The 18,685-nt window shown below is 48.2% G+C and overlaps 1 protein-coding gene across 2 annotated transcripts in view; it reads left to right on the forward strand.

Moving 5' to 3' along the window:
- Positions 1-2,419: 2,419 nt before the first annotated feature.
- The window catches only part of ACOT7 (acyl-CoA thioesterase 7), a 149,625-nt gene continuing 133,359 nt past the window's right edge, over positions 2,420-18,685 (forward strand). Inside the window, exon 1 of one of the 2 annotated variants that reach the window (XM_051988693.1) lies at positions 2,420-2,862. In XM_051988693.1, the coding sequence (XP_051844653.1) occupies positions 2,732-2,862 (131 nt within the window). In that variant the 5' untranslated portion in view covers positions 2,420-2,731. The remainder of the gene's footprint in view (positions 2,863-18,685) is intronic. The other variant, XM_051988694.1, reaches the window with a different exon arrangement.

Consider the following 18,685-nt stretch of genomic DNA (forward strand, 5'->3'; position numbering starts at 1 on the left):
ATCTAACCTCAGACACTTACTAGCTGTGACACCATAGGCATTGTTTGTCTTAATCCCCTGGAGAAGGAATTGGTAAACCAACCTACTATCTTTCCCAAGCAAACTCTATGGACAATACTGGTGTTCTATGATCCATGAGATCAGAGAGAGTGGGGTGTGACAATGACTTAACACCACCAATATCAACACCATAATCCATACTTATAATGGATTCTCATTTTCTTGCCTTCTCTATGATATGGAGAGGAATAGGATTTGGAATGGAAACTAAAATTGAAAAAATTTTAAAATAAGTTCCTGATTAAGAAAACTGACTCTGCTATTTACTTTCTGGGAGATTATGGAAAAGTTAGGTAACTTTTCCAGAACCTCAAAGATCTCATTCCATAAGTTTAGTGAGTTTTCCTGACTTTGAAGGTTCCCTTTCAGCTCTCATCTATGGTTTTAGGAGAGACCTGTATTGACTTGGGACAAACTGCATTTCAGCTTTAATTTCTTTATCTGTAAAATGTGGGAATTAAAATAGATTTAAAAATTCAAACTAAAATCCCATTTTGGGCAGCTAGGAGAAGAGGTAGAGACAGGCAGCTAGGAGAAGCAGTGGGGAGAGTTCTAGGTTCAAATCAGTGCTCAGATACTAGCTGTGTGACCCCATGAAAGTCACTCAAAAACATTTGCTTCAGTTTCCTCATCTGAAAGTACTCCAGTATCTCTACCAAGAAAACTTCCAATGGACACAAAATTGGGTATGACTAACAATAACAAAATCCCTCTAGTTCTAAATTTATGTATGAGCCTACAATTCTAATTCTTCTGAAATTTTGGTAGGGGGGGAAAGGGAGCTTGCAAAAAATATTGTAAACCATAACTTACAAGCCTTCCCAATGCCCTTTTAAAACTGCGAACTCTTCTTTCCACCAGGACGGACTTGTAAGCAACAACTATTGGTAGTGTGGTATAGTAAAACTGTCAAGAGCTGGGTTCAAGTCCCACTTTTGATACATACTGGCTTTATTGCCTCTAGACAAGTTTTATCTCTCAGTTCTTTAAGCAATTTTTAAAAACTAGAAATTGTAGAGAAGGTGTCCACATATATTTGTAGATGAGTATTCTTAGTCCTACTCCTTTAACAAGCGTTCTTAAGCTTCAGTCTGTGAAGTTAGTTTAGATAACTGAATTTCAATACTAGTTTCTTTGTTCATTTTCAGGATTTCATTTAAGAACGTGATTGAGAGGATGTAATGTGATTTTGGGGTCCACTGACCTTGGGGCTTCTGTTCTAATGAGCCCTTGGTCTTCTGGCCTGGGAATCTGCCTCAGGAAACTGAGCACATCCAATCCACCTGAAGATCATGCTTCATACGTCGGGAGATGACTTCCTAGACTTACCCTCGGGTCATAGAACTCACATATCTATGACTGAAAGCCATATAAGTGTATCTCCTTGCTTCAGTCTCTTTACTAAATTCTCTTAGAATTCAGTCTGCTCAATAATGGGGTCACATTGCTTTAATAAACTTTGCCCTTTGACAAGGAGATGGATTCAAGCCTGCAAGTTTTCGAGAAACCTCCTGACACCGGTTTGGGACTTTTGGGGTCCCCCCTTCTCAACCCCAACAAGGGTTCCCCAGATTTCCAATGACAGTCCAGGACCATCCCTACCCAAAGGATTGCCTTCTGACCAGAACTGCAATGAAAACCACTCTAGTTAAGCAAAGTAGGTTCTGTTCGATGCCATCCTCTCTGTGCTGAGGCTTGGAAACTGGGTGAAGAATAAACAGAAAATGTCCTGCATCTTACATAAACAATCTCTCTGTCTCTGCTTCTGTCTCTGTGTGTCTCTGTCTCTGCCTCGGTCTATCTCTTTCTCTTTTAAAGGGCTGAGGTAAACTAAACGAGCACGTGGGGTCTCTGCCAGGGCCTGCTTCTGTGGAGTTCTCGCGGTACTTCATTTCTTGTTTTATCCCGTAGCTCGTTTCTATCCTTTTTTGGTAATTGCCTCCCGTTGGATTGTAAGCCCCTTGAGGGCAGGGATAGTATTTCGTCTTTCTTCGTACATCTTGCCCACAGACCCCTGGCACACAGAACGGGGTTTGTAGGTGACCCTGTTTGGGTTTTTTTGAGGAGGAAATTAAGGCCACGGGATTCAGTAACCTTGAACTTGGGAAGGCTGGGCGCTCTCACTCCGGCGCCCCCTAGCAGTCCCAGTAAGGGGCGTTTCTGTTTCGTGATTGGCCAGCATTTCTGTGCACTTGCGGCCTCGAGGGCTGTGACCCAAGCAGGGCGGGGCAGGCCAAGCTGAGACGAAGCCCCCCAGGCCACAAAGCCCCGCTCCAGCCGATCGCGGAGGGTTTGCGTGGGCGCGTTCTCCCGGGCAGGGACTTTGAAACCGGTGCCAACTGTCACAGAACGCTGGGGAGGCGGCGGTTCCTACCCAACCGCCCCAGGCGCTCGCGCGCCTCCTCCTCGCGGAAAGCCTTCCTCTCTGCAGGCAGTAGGAGCAAGGGCAGCGAGGACACCGGGCGCCCGCCTGCGCGCTGTCCCCTCCTCTTCTTCCGCCCTCCGAGGACGGCGCCTGCTCAGTGAAGGGCGGAGGTGCCCGGGTTAGGCAGTGTGGGGAGCGGCTTGAATTCGGGGGCGGGGCTTGGGCCTGAAATACAGAGTTTCAATTGGTCCCTCTCCGAGGTCGCCACGCCCCGTCCCGCCTTTCTCCCTCCTTCCCTCCCCTTCCATGGCGCCGCCCGGCCTCATTCATTCCTCCCTGGGCCACTCGGAAACTGGCGAGTCCCCGCAGCACCTCGGGAGCGGCGACATCATGTCGGGCGAAGAAAGTGCGTCCCCGTCCGCCATCCAGATCAGCAGGTAACGGCGGGGGCCGAGGCCACGCAGGCGCCGGCCGCTCACCAAGCAGCCACCTGCCGCGGCCCGGCTGGGAGCGGGATGCTCGGCTCCGCCTAAATCACTGCCGGGGCCGGGCCGGGCCGAGCGGGGCCGAGCGGGGCCGAAGCGAACCGAGCCGAGGAGGGACGGCCTGTAATGCCGGCTCCGCCCTGTCCCATCGCGGCCCCCGCCGCTTCCATCCCCGAGGTCTCCTGCTCCTGGGCCCCGACTCTAGGTCCTTTCCGTCCCGGTGGTTCTAACCCCCTCCCCCCCAGACCGCTCCCATCCAGTTTGAGCCTCGTTCGAACATCCCCTCCATCCCCCCCTCCTCCTGGGTTCCTAACCCCCACTACCCCAAGACTTACGTGTTCTCTGCGATTCTCATCCCCAAATATGGACACCCCAAAATGAGCCTCTTCCCATGCCGTCTCTCCCGCGGCTGAACCTCATTCTCTCCCCCTCCCCCAACTCCCCAGGATGAACCCCGACCTTTCATCACCCCACCCTCAAACTCCCTTCTCCCATCGATCCCCCTCAACTCCTCTGGACTCACACTTCCAGAGGAGCCTCCAGCCGTTGCTCACCCCTTTTCCTCACTGCATCCCCCAATGTCATGACATCCTCCCCCGGGCTTGTCACCCCCCTCCCCACGGTTGAGGGGACCTTTAGTCCCCTCCATTTTATCTCATCCTCTCAAATACTCCCCTGGCTCCATCCTATGGCACTGCTCACCGATTGGCGGCTTTGCCCCCATACCCAGGGATCTCCATCTCTGTCCGGATCCCAATGCCTTCTGTCTGGTTCTCATTCTTATTTGCCCCCAAATAATTCCTCTTCCTCTTCCTGGGCCAAGCCTCTCTGGGTCTGATCTCCGTTCTCATCTCTCCCTCCCCCTCCCCCCCCAAATAAAAATATCAAACAAAACAAGCAGTTACATTCTTGGCCATATCCCTTTCCTTTTGCACCTGGGGCGGAGTGAGGTTTTTTTTTTTTTTTGCCTTGTCTTAAATCTATTTACCTTGTACAGATCTCCCTGAAATGCCCCCCTTTCCTGTCCCCTCAGCTCCTTGTCCTTTTTCCTCCGTACCATAAGTGGCCAGCTCCCAATTGAGGATTCCCCCATTCTTGCATTTGGTCTTGACCCTAATTGTCCCACCCCCTCCTCCTAGGGCCTCAGATCTGGGGTAGTTTGGGTTCCCCCCTCAAAAACTGGTGGAGCCAGAAGGGGCTGGGAGATCCACTGTCAGCTGGCACGAGGAAAGGGAGATCCGTTACCTTTTTTCCTATTTACACTTAGAGTTCTGGGCTTGCTGCATCCTAATCATCTCGGTGATCTTCTCCTGACCTTACTCATATGTCAAGTAGGAAGGTTTTTAGCTGGTGGGGACCTTAGAAATAACCCAGTGTAATCCCTCATTTTACAAAGGGGGAAACGGAGACCCAAAGTAAAAATCCTTTGCCTGTGATGCTGGTTGTTGCTTCCTGTGACTGAGAACGTGACCTTCCTCAGGCCTCACGTTCCCATGGACAAAACGAATGTTTTGGTTTTGACAGCCAGAGATCTTGCTTGGGACTGGGAGACGCTGACACCCAAGGTCACGGGCAGGAAGTAGCGGAGCGCTTGTTCTGTTTATCTTGGCTGCATTCTCCATTTTTTGTGGTAGGCTCCATTGAGAACATTCTCTTCCCGGGAGCCGCCAGGTTTCTTTGCAAATCCAAAGACTTCCTCCTTGATCAGCCTCTGTCGTGCCTGCTCTGGGCCCGGCTTTGTGCTAAGTGCTTTACAATTACTCTTTTGATTCTCCTTATCAGGAGCCTGGGCTTTTGTGACACTCCCTAAGATGACTCCTGGGCGTTGCAGACCAGCTGCTTTCCCCCCAGATCCTTTGTCTCCACTGATTTGCATCCTGCTTTTGAGAAACACACCCCTGCCTGATGTGGCCCTTGCTGCTTACACCACTAGTAAGTAATGGTGCAGGATGTTGGCCTGGAGGGACCGTTCTGTTGGCATTTACTTAGTAGTGGAGTAGAACATTCCATGTTGCCCTCTGTCTGGAGCCATCCTGCCTTCTAAGTCATTTGGTGAGTAACCTGAGCCAATCTGGTCAACAGAAGTTTGGACCCTTTGCTCCAGCAACAAGGAGCATCACAGGCAAAGGATCACTTTACCTTTGGGTCTCCATCTCCCCATATGTAAAATGAGAGAATTGGACTGGATTATTTCTAAGGACCCCCACCAGCTAAATTCAATCTTCTTCACAATCCCTTTTCTTTAGTAGTTTCTAAAGTCTCAGTTGGAAGTAGGGAAGAGGATTCCCCTTCCCTCCCTCCCCCCTCCCCCCCCCCCCCCCCAAGGAAGGAGTGAAACTACTACTTGAATTGGGTGTCTTTGCAAGCCATCTGGTGATGTTTATGGAGCTTTCAAAGGAGCAGAAATAGGTCCTTCCCATCAAACAGTTTAGTTGCCCAAGAGGAAGACAGATAGACTGAGTGATAAGATAGATGGATGGTCTGTTGCTGGGATAAGCTGGGAGGAAGGTTCTCCACTCTTAGGATCATTGAATCTTTGAAGAACTGGAATAGAGTTGCAGTTGGGAACTTGAAAAGGGATGACTTTGAAGTGGGAGGAGAGGGGCCCGTTGCAGGGAGACTGTCATTTATGGGAAGGGCCAGGTACTGTTAATGAACTTAACTTTTAAAGATGGGGTCTTAAGCCCTACTCGTTTGCTTCTTAAAACCAAAGTCAACTTGGGCAATTGATTTCCTTCCTAAAGTACCTTTAATAGTGATTTTGGACTCTGGACACAATTAAGCAATTACAAGTTTGTATTTTTGTTTTTTGTTTCTTTTCATTCTGGACAAGGAGGTGATTTTGATGGTGATGGTGTAGATATGTTTTTTTCCTATCTTATCTTGATAATTCTGGGTTTCTTGGGACCCCACATATAATGGGCACAAATTGGGCTCTATGTGAATGTTAGTTATGGTGATGATGATTCAAGATTTGGTCCCGAAGAAAATGAGAATGCACTTAACTTTCCTTTCTTAACTAAGAAAACTTAACTTTTTCTTTGCAAAGGGCAAGAGAAAAAAGGAAGAAAAAACCCCTCTTATTTGAATGGAAGCATATTGGAGAAAGGGGAGGGATAATTTTAATTTTTAGTTTTTTTTAGAAACTACATCTAGGGCCATAGTATAATAAGATATTCCATTCTCACTCCCCAAATGGTTTGGTTTCTATTGATTCAGACAATATGAAGTGTAGCTTCAGTATATGCAATAAGGCCCCTTCATAAGACTTTGTGGTACTCTGTACACAGTGGTTTTAAACAAATAAATTTGAACTTAGGAGTCATCTCCTAAGGCTTTGCAGAGATATGAATTTGCACATTGAGTTGCTAAGTAAATAACACTACTGACGTAAAGGCCATCAGCTTAAAATTTTTTTTCTTCAAAATTTTTTGCTAATCAAAATATTTTTTGTCAGTCAATAAATCTGCTTGGGCAGGGCAGCTTAGATGGCTCAGTGGATAGAGCAGTGGCCCTGAAGTCGGGAGGACCTGAGTTCTACTGTGGCCTCAGACACTTCCTAGTTGTGTGACCCCCAACAAGTCACTTTACCCTGTTTGCCTTTGTCTTCGGGGGAAGGAAATGGCAGATCATCCCAGTATCTTTGCTAAGTCGACCCCATGGACCACAGTGATGTACTATAGTCGGACAGACTGAGCAACACGACCAGGTGCCAGACACATCAGTTTCCTTTCTCTTCACTGAAATCACAAGGCCAGTCCCTTTCTTTCTCTTTTATTTTCTAAAACATCCCCCTCCTTTTTCTACCCAGAGAGCCATTCCTTAAGACAAAGAATAAAAGAGAGAGAGGGGGCAGCTAAGTGGCGCAGTGGACAGAGCACTGGTCCCGAAGCAGGAGGAGCCGAGTTCATATTCAGCTTCAGACACTTGACACTGTGTGACCCCTAGGCAAGTCACTTAATTGTCTCAACAAAAAGAGGAGGAAAGAAAAGTGGCTTAGCAGAACTAACCAACATGTGAACCAAGTCTGGCTGTATTTACCGTTTCCCCGACTTGACTGAGGATTCTTTCTCCTTTCCCTGCCTTTGCAAAGAAAAGGGTAGAAGAGCATCCTATCTCTTGGGGCTAAATATAGTCAGCGTCATCGTCATGTTAACATTGATACGGTGCCTGCTGTGTGTAGACACTTCATAATTACTTGCAATTCTCATTTGATTCTTAGCCCAACTCTGGGAAATAGGGATTATTATTATCCTCACTTTACAAATGAGGAAACTGAGGTAGAGGAATTCAGGGACTTGTCCGGGGTGATATGGCTGCTGGCTGAGGCTGAACTTGACGTGACTGCAGAAAGGGGCCACATGCCCGGAGTTGTCCCATAACTGTGTGGCCTTGAGTTTGGGTTTTTTGTGGTGGGCCTTCCTGTTTGCGTTTCCATGAGGGGGCGCGCACCAGTGCTTCTGAAGTGACAGCGTGTGGAAGGGGCCGGGGAGGGCCTGCGGGACGGATGATAGAACGTGGACAGAGGAAGGTGCCTGGGACCAGGCTCGGGCCAGTTCCTATCCCCTCTCATCGGGAGCACCATTTCCCAAGGCTGCTTGCTTTGCTTCCTTCAGTTTGTGTTTCTCTTGAGTCCTTCACATGTCTTTCTTACAACACAGTTATGTGCGACTGTAATTGATTGGCCACTGCCCAGTCCACGGGCACCTCTTTCCACTGCTCAACCATTTTAGTCTACGTGGGGTCTCTCTGCACTCTGTCTTGCTGTCGAATTTCTCCCTTGACCTAACTCCCAATCACTTTCTAGGGCACTTGGAGCCTTTTGAGAGCTCCCCCAACAGTGCCTTGATGGCCCTGTCTCTTCCCTCCGATTGTCCTCTGTTAGCTGGCTTGAGGTGCTAGACCACCTGACGCCGCAGGCCAAGGCCCAGATGATCCCATATCTTTCAATTACCACTTGGGGCAAATCATTTGTCTCCCTTGCTTCAGTTTTTTATTTGCCAAATGATAGATTTGGCCTAAGTGGCCACTGAGATCCCTTTGACCTTGACATCTTTGCTTACTTGGATTTTGAAGTGGTCTTTCCGATGGTGGGGAATAGTGTAATTCTTCTTGTAAGAATATATATACATACACACTGAGACATTTCAGACCCTTCCCTTGCCACTCCCTTTGAAGAACTTGTCCAGGGGTAAGGGATTTCATGGAGTCATGGGGCAGCTGGGTGGTGCAGTGGATAGAGCATTAGCCCTGAAGTCAGGAGGACCTGAGTTCAAATCTGGCCTCAGACACTTAACACTTTGGGCAAGTCGCTTAACCCCAATTAACCTCAAGGTCAAAAAAAAAAAAAAAAAAGAATGTTGGTTCATTCCCTTTGACCACTTATCCAGTAGGAAATGGCTTTTAGATGTAAATGATTATCAGTTCTGCAAATGCCTTGGCCATCAGACCTTTATCATATTAGAAGCCAAGATTTCCCCCCACCTTGATCCAGCTTTCCTTCTTTTTCTCGGTATATTGAATAGCTGGCTCAGCTTTGGTGTAGGTTACCCAAGGAAACCTGGGTAGATCTGATACATTTTTGTCGTAACTCCTTCAGTGGTGTCTGCTTTCTCATATGGAAAGAGAAGCTGGCTAAGGACAAAGCACTTAGAATCTGAATTACAGGGATAAGCTTTTTAAAGACTTGTCGCAAAATGCAACTTGAGTTAATTCGGCTTAGATAGGGTTTTAAAAGGCAACAACTTTGCTTGGACAGATTGGCTCCCAAGGGCCAGGTAATACACAGGCTACTTCCCTTTTTTCTGAGGAACTAAGCAATGGGCCTTTTGACGTATTTCGAACTGTTTTGTTAACTTGTAAAAATGATAATAATTCTAATGATGATTTGTGTCTATGTAGTCCTTTCCCATCTAAAATCTTAGTAACCTTGTTTGGGGCCTACTGGGCACAGCGGCTCGAGGCAGCCTCCGCCAGGAATACCACGTCCGGGCCTTGCCTTTGACACCCTGGCTGGCTGGCAGACCCTGGCAGACTCGGCCTCCCGATGGTCTTGAAGACCCTCCGTTGGGAAGAAGGCATGGTTGTGCATGGGGAGAGGGTGTGCTGTCATGCGGAGCGCCAACACTTTGGGATACAAAGTTAAATGCTATGGTTCAAGAGAAATCAAAGAACGGGAGAAGGAAACAAGACTTTGCTGTGTTCTCACAGGGACCTGAGAAATGGAGGCTCTGAAATGTTAATGTAGTAAACAGTTATTAAATGTTCACTTTGTTCTGGGGAGACCGGGGGCCAGCCTGGGAGTCCTGGGGTTCCGATGCTGTCTCTGACTTGCTAGCTTTGTGACTATGTAAAGCTCTCAACTTCTTATTAGGACAGGTAGGAGACTCAGTGGAGAGAGTGCTTGGGCCTAGAGGCAGGGAGACCTGAGTTCAGATGGAGCTTCAGACAATTTATTAGCATGTGACTTTAGGCAAATCATTTAACAAACTGTTGGCCTCAGTTTTCTCATCTGTAAGATGGGAACAGTAATAACATCTCCCTTCTGGGGATATTTGAGAACTGGGTGATATAAGAATTGTAAGGTGTTTAGCATGGTGTCTGGTACATAGTAAATGTTATGTAAATGGTTAGCTACTGTTAGTGTCCTAGGCAATTCTCTTCATACAATTTTTTTTTTCCTGAGGCAGTTGGGGTTGTGACTTGCTTAAGGTCACCGAGGTAGGAAGTGTTAAGTGTCTGAGGACAGATTTGAACTCGGGTCCTCCTGACTTCAGGGCTGGTACGCTATCCATTGTGCTCCCCAGCTGCCCCATTAAGACTGTTAAGGTTCAGGTAAAGTGCCCATCTGTGTGAGTGGAGGGAATGTTCACCTAGGAGTTCCCTATATTGATGAAATCAGAGTTCTAGATTAACCAAAAAAACTCATAAGAATATGAAGAGGCCGGTATTATCCCTATATTACAGAGAGAAAACTGAGGTTCAAGGCTTAACAGATTTGTCCAAAGTTAACAGATCTTGGCAGAATGTCTGTCTTATGCACACTTGCCGCTCCCTTTGAAGAACTTGTCCAGTGGTAAGGAATTTCATGGAGTCATGACTGCTTTTGGCCTAGAGCCTCCTGGCTAAGAGCCCGTTGTTGGTGAGGTGTGAGCTCCGGAAAGTCTCTGACATTATTAATCTTAGCTGGTTCATGCCCCAGAGACTGCCCATGAGGGCCTCCACCTGTGTAGCAGGCTCCCACCCCGAGCCCTGAGGTTGGGCTATTTGCTTCTGCCCGTTGGAGGGGCGGCTTCTTGGACTGCTCGCCGTCTGTTTCTTAGAGGCCTCTTCGGGCCTGGCAGGGGCTGTGGCCAGTCCCTCGCCCCAAATGGCGCCTCTTGGTGGAGTTGCCAGCCAGGCCCCGCTGGGGGAGTTGCTGTGTTTGCTCTGGGAAGCTTCCAGGCTCACCTGGAGGGGAGCACAGTCGACACCTGCTGGCTGGATTGTGCCTCCTGTCCGGGAGGAAGCTTGGGGGTGGGGTGGGAGGGACCGGGGTGAGCCGGGGCGGCTGCTTTGTGGGCAGGCTCCGGGCTGCGGGGCCGGGAGAAGAGCCTCCTGGTGGCGGCCTTGGCTGCTGTTTGGGGAAGCAGGTCACCGGAGGAGGGGTGGGATTAGCTCCTGGCTTAGCTGCCCGAGGGAGCTTAGTCCTCTCCCTGAGCATCTTGCTTGACTGACGTCCCCATGAAGAAGGTGTCGGGCCTGGCCCTTGGCTTTCTGGCCTCAGTGAGCCGCAGAGCTCCGCTCAGGCCCCTGGCTGTCTGCACTGCTTCGGGGCCTTATGGGGAGACGTGGAGACTGAGGTAAGCGGCTGGCGGGGCTGGCCAGTCCCGGGTGACATGAGAGAGGTGCCTGTGGGGCACTCGGGCCGGGCAGTCCGCCCCCACGTGGGACCGCCCGCACTCGCCTGGGTCTCCTTGGGGCTGCAGGCCTTGGGGTGACCCTGTCATGGCTTGTTTTCTGGGGCCGGCCCTGTTTCTGGGCCTTTGTAAGCTTCCTTAGCCAGTGAGTTTACTCTTGGTCCTGTTGTCAGATCGTTGTGAGCGGTTGTGCCTCGGGGCCAGCCGGGGAGGGAGGTTCTGCTGCTGACACCTCTTAGTGGGCACCTCCCTTCCCCCCTTGAGATCATCCCTGGTCTGGAAGGGCTCCCAGCCTCCACTTCTGGCTGCTTCTGGCCCTGGAGGGAGCTGGGAGACCCTTCCCAATGGCTTCCCTGGGGTCTTTCCCCTCGGCTTAGTTTTCTGGGTCTCCACCCTTCACCTTCCTCTCTAGTTTCCTCTTTGGAAGTTGCTCAAGGGATAACAATGAAGAACCCATCTGGCTCTTGCTCAATCTGCCTGCGAAGGTAAAGTTGACTAGTGCTTGGCAGAAGCGCAGCTCTGCCATTGCCTTTGGACCTCCAGCACCCCGCATGGGGTGTCACACAAAACGGGAGCCAGGCCTTCCCTCGTTTCCCTGCCGGTTCCCCTTGTGGCCTTCCAGCGGGCGACGGGCACTTAGCCCCACGTCTCCAAGCTTGGTGGAGCACGGCTCCTTTGGGCATCTTCCCTCTGACTCACGCCACCCATCATGCAGATACCCCCAAGGGCTCTTGCTGCCCGAAAGCCCCGGGAAGGAGAACATGGAGGGGTTGTTGTAGGAAGGGAGAGACCTTGTTCTTTCATTACCTTCTCTTCCAACAACATCAGTGGTTCATTTTCCCTGTGTTGTGTGGAGAGATGAGTATTCTCCCCTCGCCCCTCCTTGTGGGAAGAATTGAAGGGGGAAGTGCATATGGAGTGTGCGTGTATGTGTATGGAGGGGGCTGGTAAGTCCTGGAATTGATTGGCTCGGCCGTGGGAGGCGGCGATGGCTGGTTCCGGCAGGAGCCCTTGGAGCCGGGCAGCTCGTCCTGCAGGGTTTTGTTAGGGTGCGAGCAGCAGACCTAGGCTGATGGGAAGAAAGGCCATGGGTCCCTGAGGGGAGTACCTGTTAGATTTTCTGGGGCCCATGGGAGCTGGACTGAGGCAGGAGGCCCACGAGTTCCCATCTGGCCTCGGGCCCTCACTAGTAGGTGGGCGTTGTGAACAACTTGCATCTGCTGCCCCAGAGTGCTCTTCTCAAAAGTGGGCCCAGTCCTGGCACCTGGGTGGGAATCACCTGAAGCGAGATTTGTCAAGTGCTTTAGCACACTGCCTGGCACCTGAGGAGCTGCTTTAATGAATGCTTTTTTCCTTTCCCACCTGTTCTGTATGTGGAGAAGGCTGAAGTCGAAATTGTGAGGAGATAAAGGGATGACTGCCATTCAGCCTTTTTTTTCTCTGTTCCTCCCTCCCCTTTCACCATTATCACCCTTAGGATTGTCTGATGGCTACCAAGAAACATGCCATGTTTTGATAGCTTGGAGGAAAATATTAGAAAAAAATCAAATTGTGCCTTTGACTGTCAGGGGGCGGTACTGTAATGCCACAAACAGATTTCTGGGTGTTGGTCAGTGCGCCCTCTGATAGTGACCAGTGGTCCCCAGGGCTCCCCAATTCTTCAGGAAAATAGTCTGGTGCCTTGTGGACAGTTGGGCCATCCTAAGCTTGCTGCTTTTGCAAAAAGAGTACAGAGGAACTGCAGAAAATATATCACATGGGGACTTTATTTATACTTGAGGGAAGGGATGGCCACCATCCTTTTTTTTATTTCTTTAAAAGATTTTTCTGAATTGACATCTTTTTACATATCACCTTTATCTCCTCTCTTCCAGAGGGAAACAAAATCCCATTCAGCTCAATTAACTGAGGGCATCAACCGTATCTGGCAGTGTCCACAGTTACAGATCACCCCCTCCCTCTGCAGAGGTGGAGGGAAGGAGGGAGACAGGCAGGCAGGGAGGTGCAGTCCCATTAATCTTCCTTCACAGCCAAAATCAGTGATCAGTGCCAGGTTTGTTTGTTTTTTAAATTTGTAAAATTCTTTCCATTAGTTTGTCATCATTTAAAATCTATATAAATCTAGATTTCTATGTGTGTGTCCCTCTATTCAGAAAGTTCTTTTTATGCAAACTGTCTCCCCCTCTCCCCACTCCAGCAGGATGGGCTCCAGCTCCCGGCATATCACGCCATAGGCTGGGGCTCCGACAGCAGCCACAGCAGCAGTGGTGCAGCTCCAAGCTGGGGGGGATGGGGGAGTGGGGTGTGCTTGGGACCTTGAAGCTGTTCTAGGGGCCCCGGGCACTGAAGCTACTTGGGCTGTGGATATAGAAAGAGGGTGGCCATGGACATCACCGGCTCACATAAGTGAGAACTACATGAGTGTATACGCACCCAGACACACATGTATATCTGCCAAGAGCAGACTTTAATTCCTTCCTGTTCCAGGAAGACATCAATGTCTAAACTCATGTAAATGAATATTCTTGCCAGTACTTCCCCCATGGAGGCTTGAAGAAGATGCAACACATAAAGTGAATAGAGAATGTGTGTGTTTCATATATATATAAATTATATACGTATATAAAACATATACATACTTCTACGTATATATTGTCCTAGTTCTGCCACTTCTGCTCGGCTTTTGGAGCTTTTCTGTATTCTTTGCATTTGCCATGTCCCAGTGCACTAACAATTCCATGACATTCACAGCTCGCCATTTGTGTAGCCGTTCCCCAGTTTATGGGCGTTCACTCAGTTTCCTCCTCTTGGTTACCTTGGAAACGCCTGCTTTGGCTCTTTTGTGGGACTGCTTAGGGTGAGTGTCATCTTGGGTCAGTTTGACCGATAGTAGTCCCGTCCCAGAAATGCTATTAGCTCTTGGCTGTCTGGCACAAGGGAAGGACTCCTTGGCCACAGGGAAGGACTCCTCGGCCTTGCTCGGGATCTCTTGCCAGGTATGGCTTTGGCCAGCTCTCTAGGCCTTCTCTGTCAGGAGGGCCTGCCGGGGTGGCTTCCGAGGTCCCTCTGAGCTCAGATGGTGGCTGAATGCCAGTGGATTGAGCACTGCCGCACTTGGAGTCAGGAAGGCCTGAGGTTGAATCTTGCCTTCTGTGCTGGTAAAGTCCCTTCTCTGCCTCAATTTATTCATCTGTAACATGGAAATAATAGCAGCCCGTACTTCTCAGGGTTATGAATTTAAAATGTGATGTAAGTGTCAGAATATTTTGGAAATAACCCTGTTTCCCAGAGCTCAGGCCCAGCAAGCAGGCTGTGCCCTGATTTTGGCAAATCAATAATCCCCTGTGCCCTGGACTGGTCTCCCCGCTCTGGCAAAGTGAAACTAAGGAATTTAGCTCCCCTTATTTCCCATTATATGTTCACAAAACCTGTTCCTTGACACAGGGATCACACTCCTGTTCTGGCACAGCACTCTGGTTCTGTGCCCTACAGGGGGGCCACCCCGTCTAAGATTTGAGAAAACGATTGTTTCCACAGGACCGAGAAGGCCTGTATTGTCTCAAGAAATAACCATGAGAACCATCTGAAGATCTAGGAATGATCCTGTGTTATGTGCCAGCCCCTTTCATAGATACAAGTGGGGGTGTGTAGAGGGAGTGGGATGGGGTGTGTGTGTGTGTAGGTTAATGGAAAAGGGATAAAGAGGGAGGGAATGGGGGGGGGAGAGGGAGCCACAAGGGTGTTTAGATCAGTGGGAGTGGGTTTGTGGTTTCTTTGTGCTTTTTTAGGACTAGATGAAAGAGAGATTCTTTGCTTGCCCCAAGTGCTACCTCGCCTTCATCACTGACCTTGGCTTAAAAAGGCCCCACTGTATCCAGGGCCATCCCTGGTCTTCCTGATCTATTTCTGGCCACTGGGCCCAGATGGCTCTGGAGGGGAAAGGGAGGCAGGTGACCTTGCTCAGCCCTGCCTCCCTGAAATCCCGCTCACATGCGTGCCATGGGATCGCCTCCCTCATGTCATGGTGGTCCTCGAGAATGAAGGACAAAGAACAAATATCAAGGCAAATTGACAGGTAAAAATAAAGTAGAAGAGTTAGCAGGGATTGGATAGAAGATGGATACAAATATAACAATGATCAGGAGTAGAATTTATTAGAAAAAATAAAGGATGGTAATCACTGATCTTAGACAAAATAAAACTTAAAAATTCAATCAAGGGAAATTACACATCAGTCATACTAATATAGTTTTACATGTATGTGTATCCACATGTGTGTACATATGTAGGTGTATGTGTGCATTTATCTGTATGTACATATATCTACTTGCTTAATAAATATATCCATGCTTATTTATAGCCTGCTTGGGGAAGTGGGAGGTAAGAGGGGGATGGGAAAAATAATAATTTTTTTTAAAAAGGAGAGGAAAAAAAATAAAAGTTCAGAGAACAAAAGAAAAATCCATAAGGAAGCAAAGATGGACAATTATGAATAAAATGCCTTCTATTAAATGTTTTCTTGAAACAAATTTATCATTACATATTTTAAATCCTTCCTGGTAGTCTTCTGGGTACATGACCATTTTTTTTCCCTCTCTATTTTTCAAAAACTTTTTTTGCATCTGAATTTTAAATACTTAAAGAACTTAAAATTCTGTATTTTAGTAATGATTATTAAAACCTATGAACTTATGATGAGGAAAAGTTGTCAGCAGTGACTAGTTGCTGCCTGACCGGTGTTTCCCTCAGCCTGCTTGATTTATAATCTCCCAGCTGGAAAGGCCTTTAGTTTGCTTCCCTTTGTTTTGAGAACTTTAGACATTAGGGAGATCATTTAAATATTTACAATTGCTGATGTGAAAAAAAGTCAGTCGGTAAATACTATTTAATCTCTGAATCTTCTTTGCCAATTTGGCTTGTCTCTCTCTGTTCTTGTGCTTGTTTCAACATTGAAAAATGATCAGTTTGAATCTTATTTCTCTGCTTTGTATGGTTTTAAATCTGTCCTGTCATATTTCTTCATATTTTTTCATTGTCCTCCTTAATTGCATTGGAACATTCCGTTATATTAGTCCACCATAATTGGCTCAGTTTTTTTATTTAATGAGATCTTAGAAGCAACTGAGGTCAACTTGCATTTGAACATGCACCCCCTTTTAAAGACTGCAGCACGTGGTCTACCCATTGCCTCTGAAGCAGAGGAGAGGGTGTGTTTCTGTGAGAGTGTTTATGTGTGTATGTATATGTATATGTGAGTATAAATGTATATGTGTTTCCTATGTGTATATACATGTTTCCAAGTGCCTGTGTATGTATCTGTGTGTACAGGGTACTTACAGATGTTTGTGTACCTATGCAGGTGCAGCTATTATTTCTAGAGATGACCCGTTCCCCGGGATGGCTCTTTGTTAGAACCTTTCCCAGCCCAGATTGGCTCTTCACTCATTTCAGCCCCAGGACACCCAGGAGCTCGGTGCATCTGAACGGGCCGGTTGGCTCTCCAAAGAGTTCTATTCTAGCCTTTCTTTGCCTTGTGACCTGCACACACAAATACACTGGATTTTCTCTTCCTTTCCTAAAACTTTTTTTGGCCAATTTTTTCCCATGTCTCACAGAAAGGAAAAGTGATGGGGCCAGTGTCCTGATAGGATAGTTAGTGGTATGGCTAGGTCCAGAATTCAAGAATTCAACCCAAAATGTATAAAGCATACAACATGGACTCCTGGGAGTGGTCAGTTAGGCTTGCCCCACCCCATGACTTCTGACTTGGACGCTGATAAGTGAACTTTACGGCCAGTGCCCCATGGGGCTGAGTCCTTCCAGGGGCATTTCCAGCAGGGAGACCTGGAGGCAATTTCAGCCAAAGCAGAAGTCCTGCCCCCAAGCTGTTCTCTGGAGGGCACTGGCGCCCTGACTTGGGCAAGCTTAGTCTCCTCTCCGCTTGCCCAGTTTTTTCTCCATATTGCTCTTCTCTTTCTCTGTCACAGGCCTCGTTTAGTTGTTTTCACCTTAGATGGTTGTCATGGTTTTTAATTTTTGACAGCCACGCCCATGGGCTTTCCTGCCCTCCCTGCGGCTGTTTCCCAGATCTGACCATTTTATTCCATGGCTCATAGACTCTGGTGACTCCTTGTCGAATTCCTTGGGTTGGCTTTTAAAACTCCCTTTTGCAGTCTTATAATCCCTCTACAATGGCGCCATCTCCTTTCCTTGTGCCTTTGCTCAGTCTCCAGGCTTGGGATTCTCCCTTTCAAAGAAGGAATCCCTGAAGGTTTTTTAGTAGGAGCTCAGTGCACATCTGTGCTTTAGGAAAATCATTTTATTAGCAGGGACTAATTGGAGGGAGACCAGTCAGAGGTCCATTATCCTAATCCAGGGGAGTTTTGTGGACTTGAACTGAACCTCCCGGGTCTTTCTGAGAGAAGCTGGGGACCATTCATTTGGTTTGAGCGAAGATGAGGTTGCCCATGGCTGACATGGGCAGTTTTTTTGTGGCTGCGCAATGTATACTCTTCTATATCAAATTGTTTGCCTTCTCAAGTTGGGGGGGAGGGCATGGAGAGGATTTGGCACTCAAAACTCAAAGAAAAAGTTTTAGTTTTACATGTCATTGAGGAAAAAAGTGAAATTAAGAAAAAGATGGTGTGCTTAAGAGATGTGAGTGGAGGGGACTCCCTAGCTCTTGCCTTCTTCTTGGCATCCAGATACCTCACCTGCCAAAGCCCTGCAGGTGACCAGCTCTGCCCACTGGGTATTCGAGGCCTGTACTGGAAACTCTCATGACTCATTCCTCAATAGTTAGCTCCTACCCATCCCCATCCCCATGATACTGAACCCAAAGACTGACAAGACCTACGCCTCCCCATCTCCCGATTCCCAGCCTCCTCAGCCCGACCTCCTTGCCACCCTCGCTCCAGAGAGGCCCCTTCACTGTGCGCTCTGGACCTCGTAATCCATAACGGACTAAAGTCTGTCTTACATCGCTTGGCCCTGCTGCTCTGTCCACATGATTAGCTCTGAGATCCATTCTCCCAGATGGCACCACGAGGCTTTCCAATACTGGCTGAATATATTTATACAAACTCAGTTTAATTCTTCTTGCAATTCCTCGCCACATCTAGATTCTCCCTCGGCCTGTGGGGTGCACATCTCCCCCCTCATTTCCCCCAGATCCTCTTCTCAGGGTCTGGCACCCAGCCTTTCTCCTCTCCCCCTTGACTCTGGCCTTCCGATTGGTGGACTTGAACTGGCACTTTGCTAATCCCTCAAACGCCCTGATTGATCAGCTTTTCTTCCCTGCTCCTTCCACCTTAGCTCTGTAGGGGATGGCTGACCCTTGACCTTGTCATCAGCCATTCATATTCCTTTATCCCGTCATACTTACCTTGCTTCCCTCCTGTGCCTTTCTCCTCCTACACCTGCTCCCTGTCCTCATTACTGTGTCTCTTTTTCTCCACTCTTCAGGTCTGTCCCAGGCCACCATCTTTATTTTAGAGATAATTTCTTCCCTTCCCAGATGTGGCCCTATTTACTGGTTCCTTCTCAGCTTCCCCTAACATATCCATTCTTAAAAATTCTTGACTTGATCTGACTGTGCTTGAAAGCTTTTGTCCTATATTCTCTCCTCTTTGGCTAAACTCAGAAAGCCAACTACACGAGGGGCGTCCACTTCATCTTCACTTGTTTGCTTCCAAACCCACTGCATTCTGGGCCCGTCGGCCAACTACACCACATTCTCTAAACGTTGCCAAATCTAATGACCTTTTCTCATTGTCTCTGTAGCTTATAACACTTTTGACTGCTCCTGGATCCTCCTCCCTTTCTGGGATTTGGTGACTGCTTTCTTTTCTGTCTGTACCTTCTCAGTCTCTTGGTGC

Source organism: Antechinus flavipes, chromosome 3 (assembly GCF_016432865.1).
Source record: "Antechinus flavipes isolate AdamAnt ecotype Samford, QLD, Australia chromosome 3, AdamAnt_v2, whole genome shotgun sequence".
NCBI lineage: Eukaryota > Metazoa > Chordata > Mammalia > Dasyuromorphia > Dasyuridae > Antechinus > Antechinus flavipes.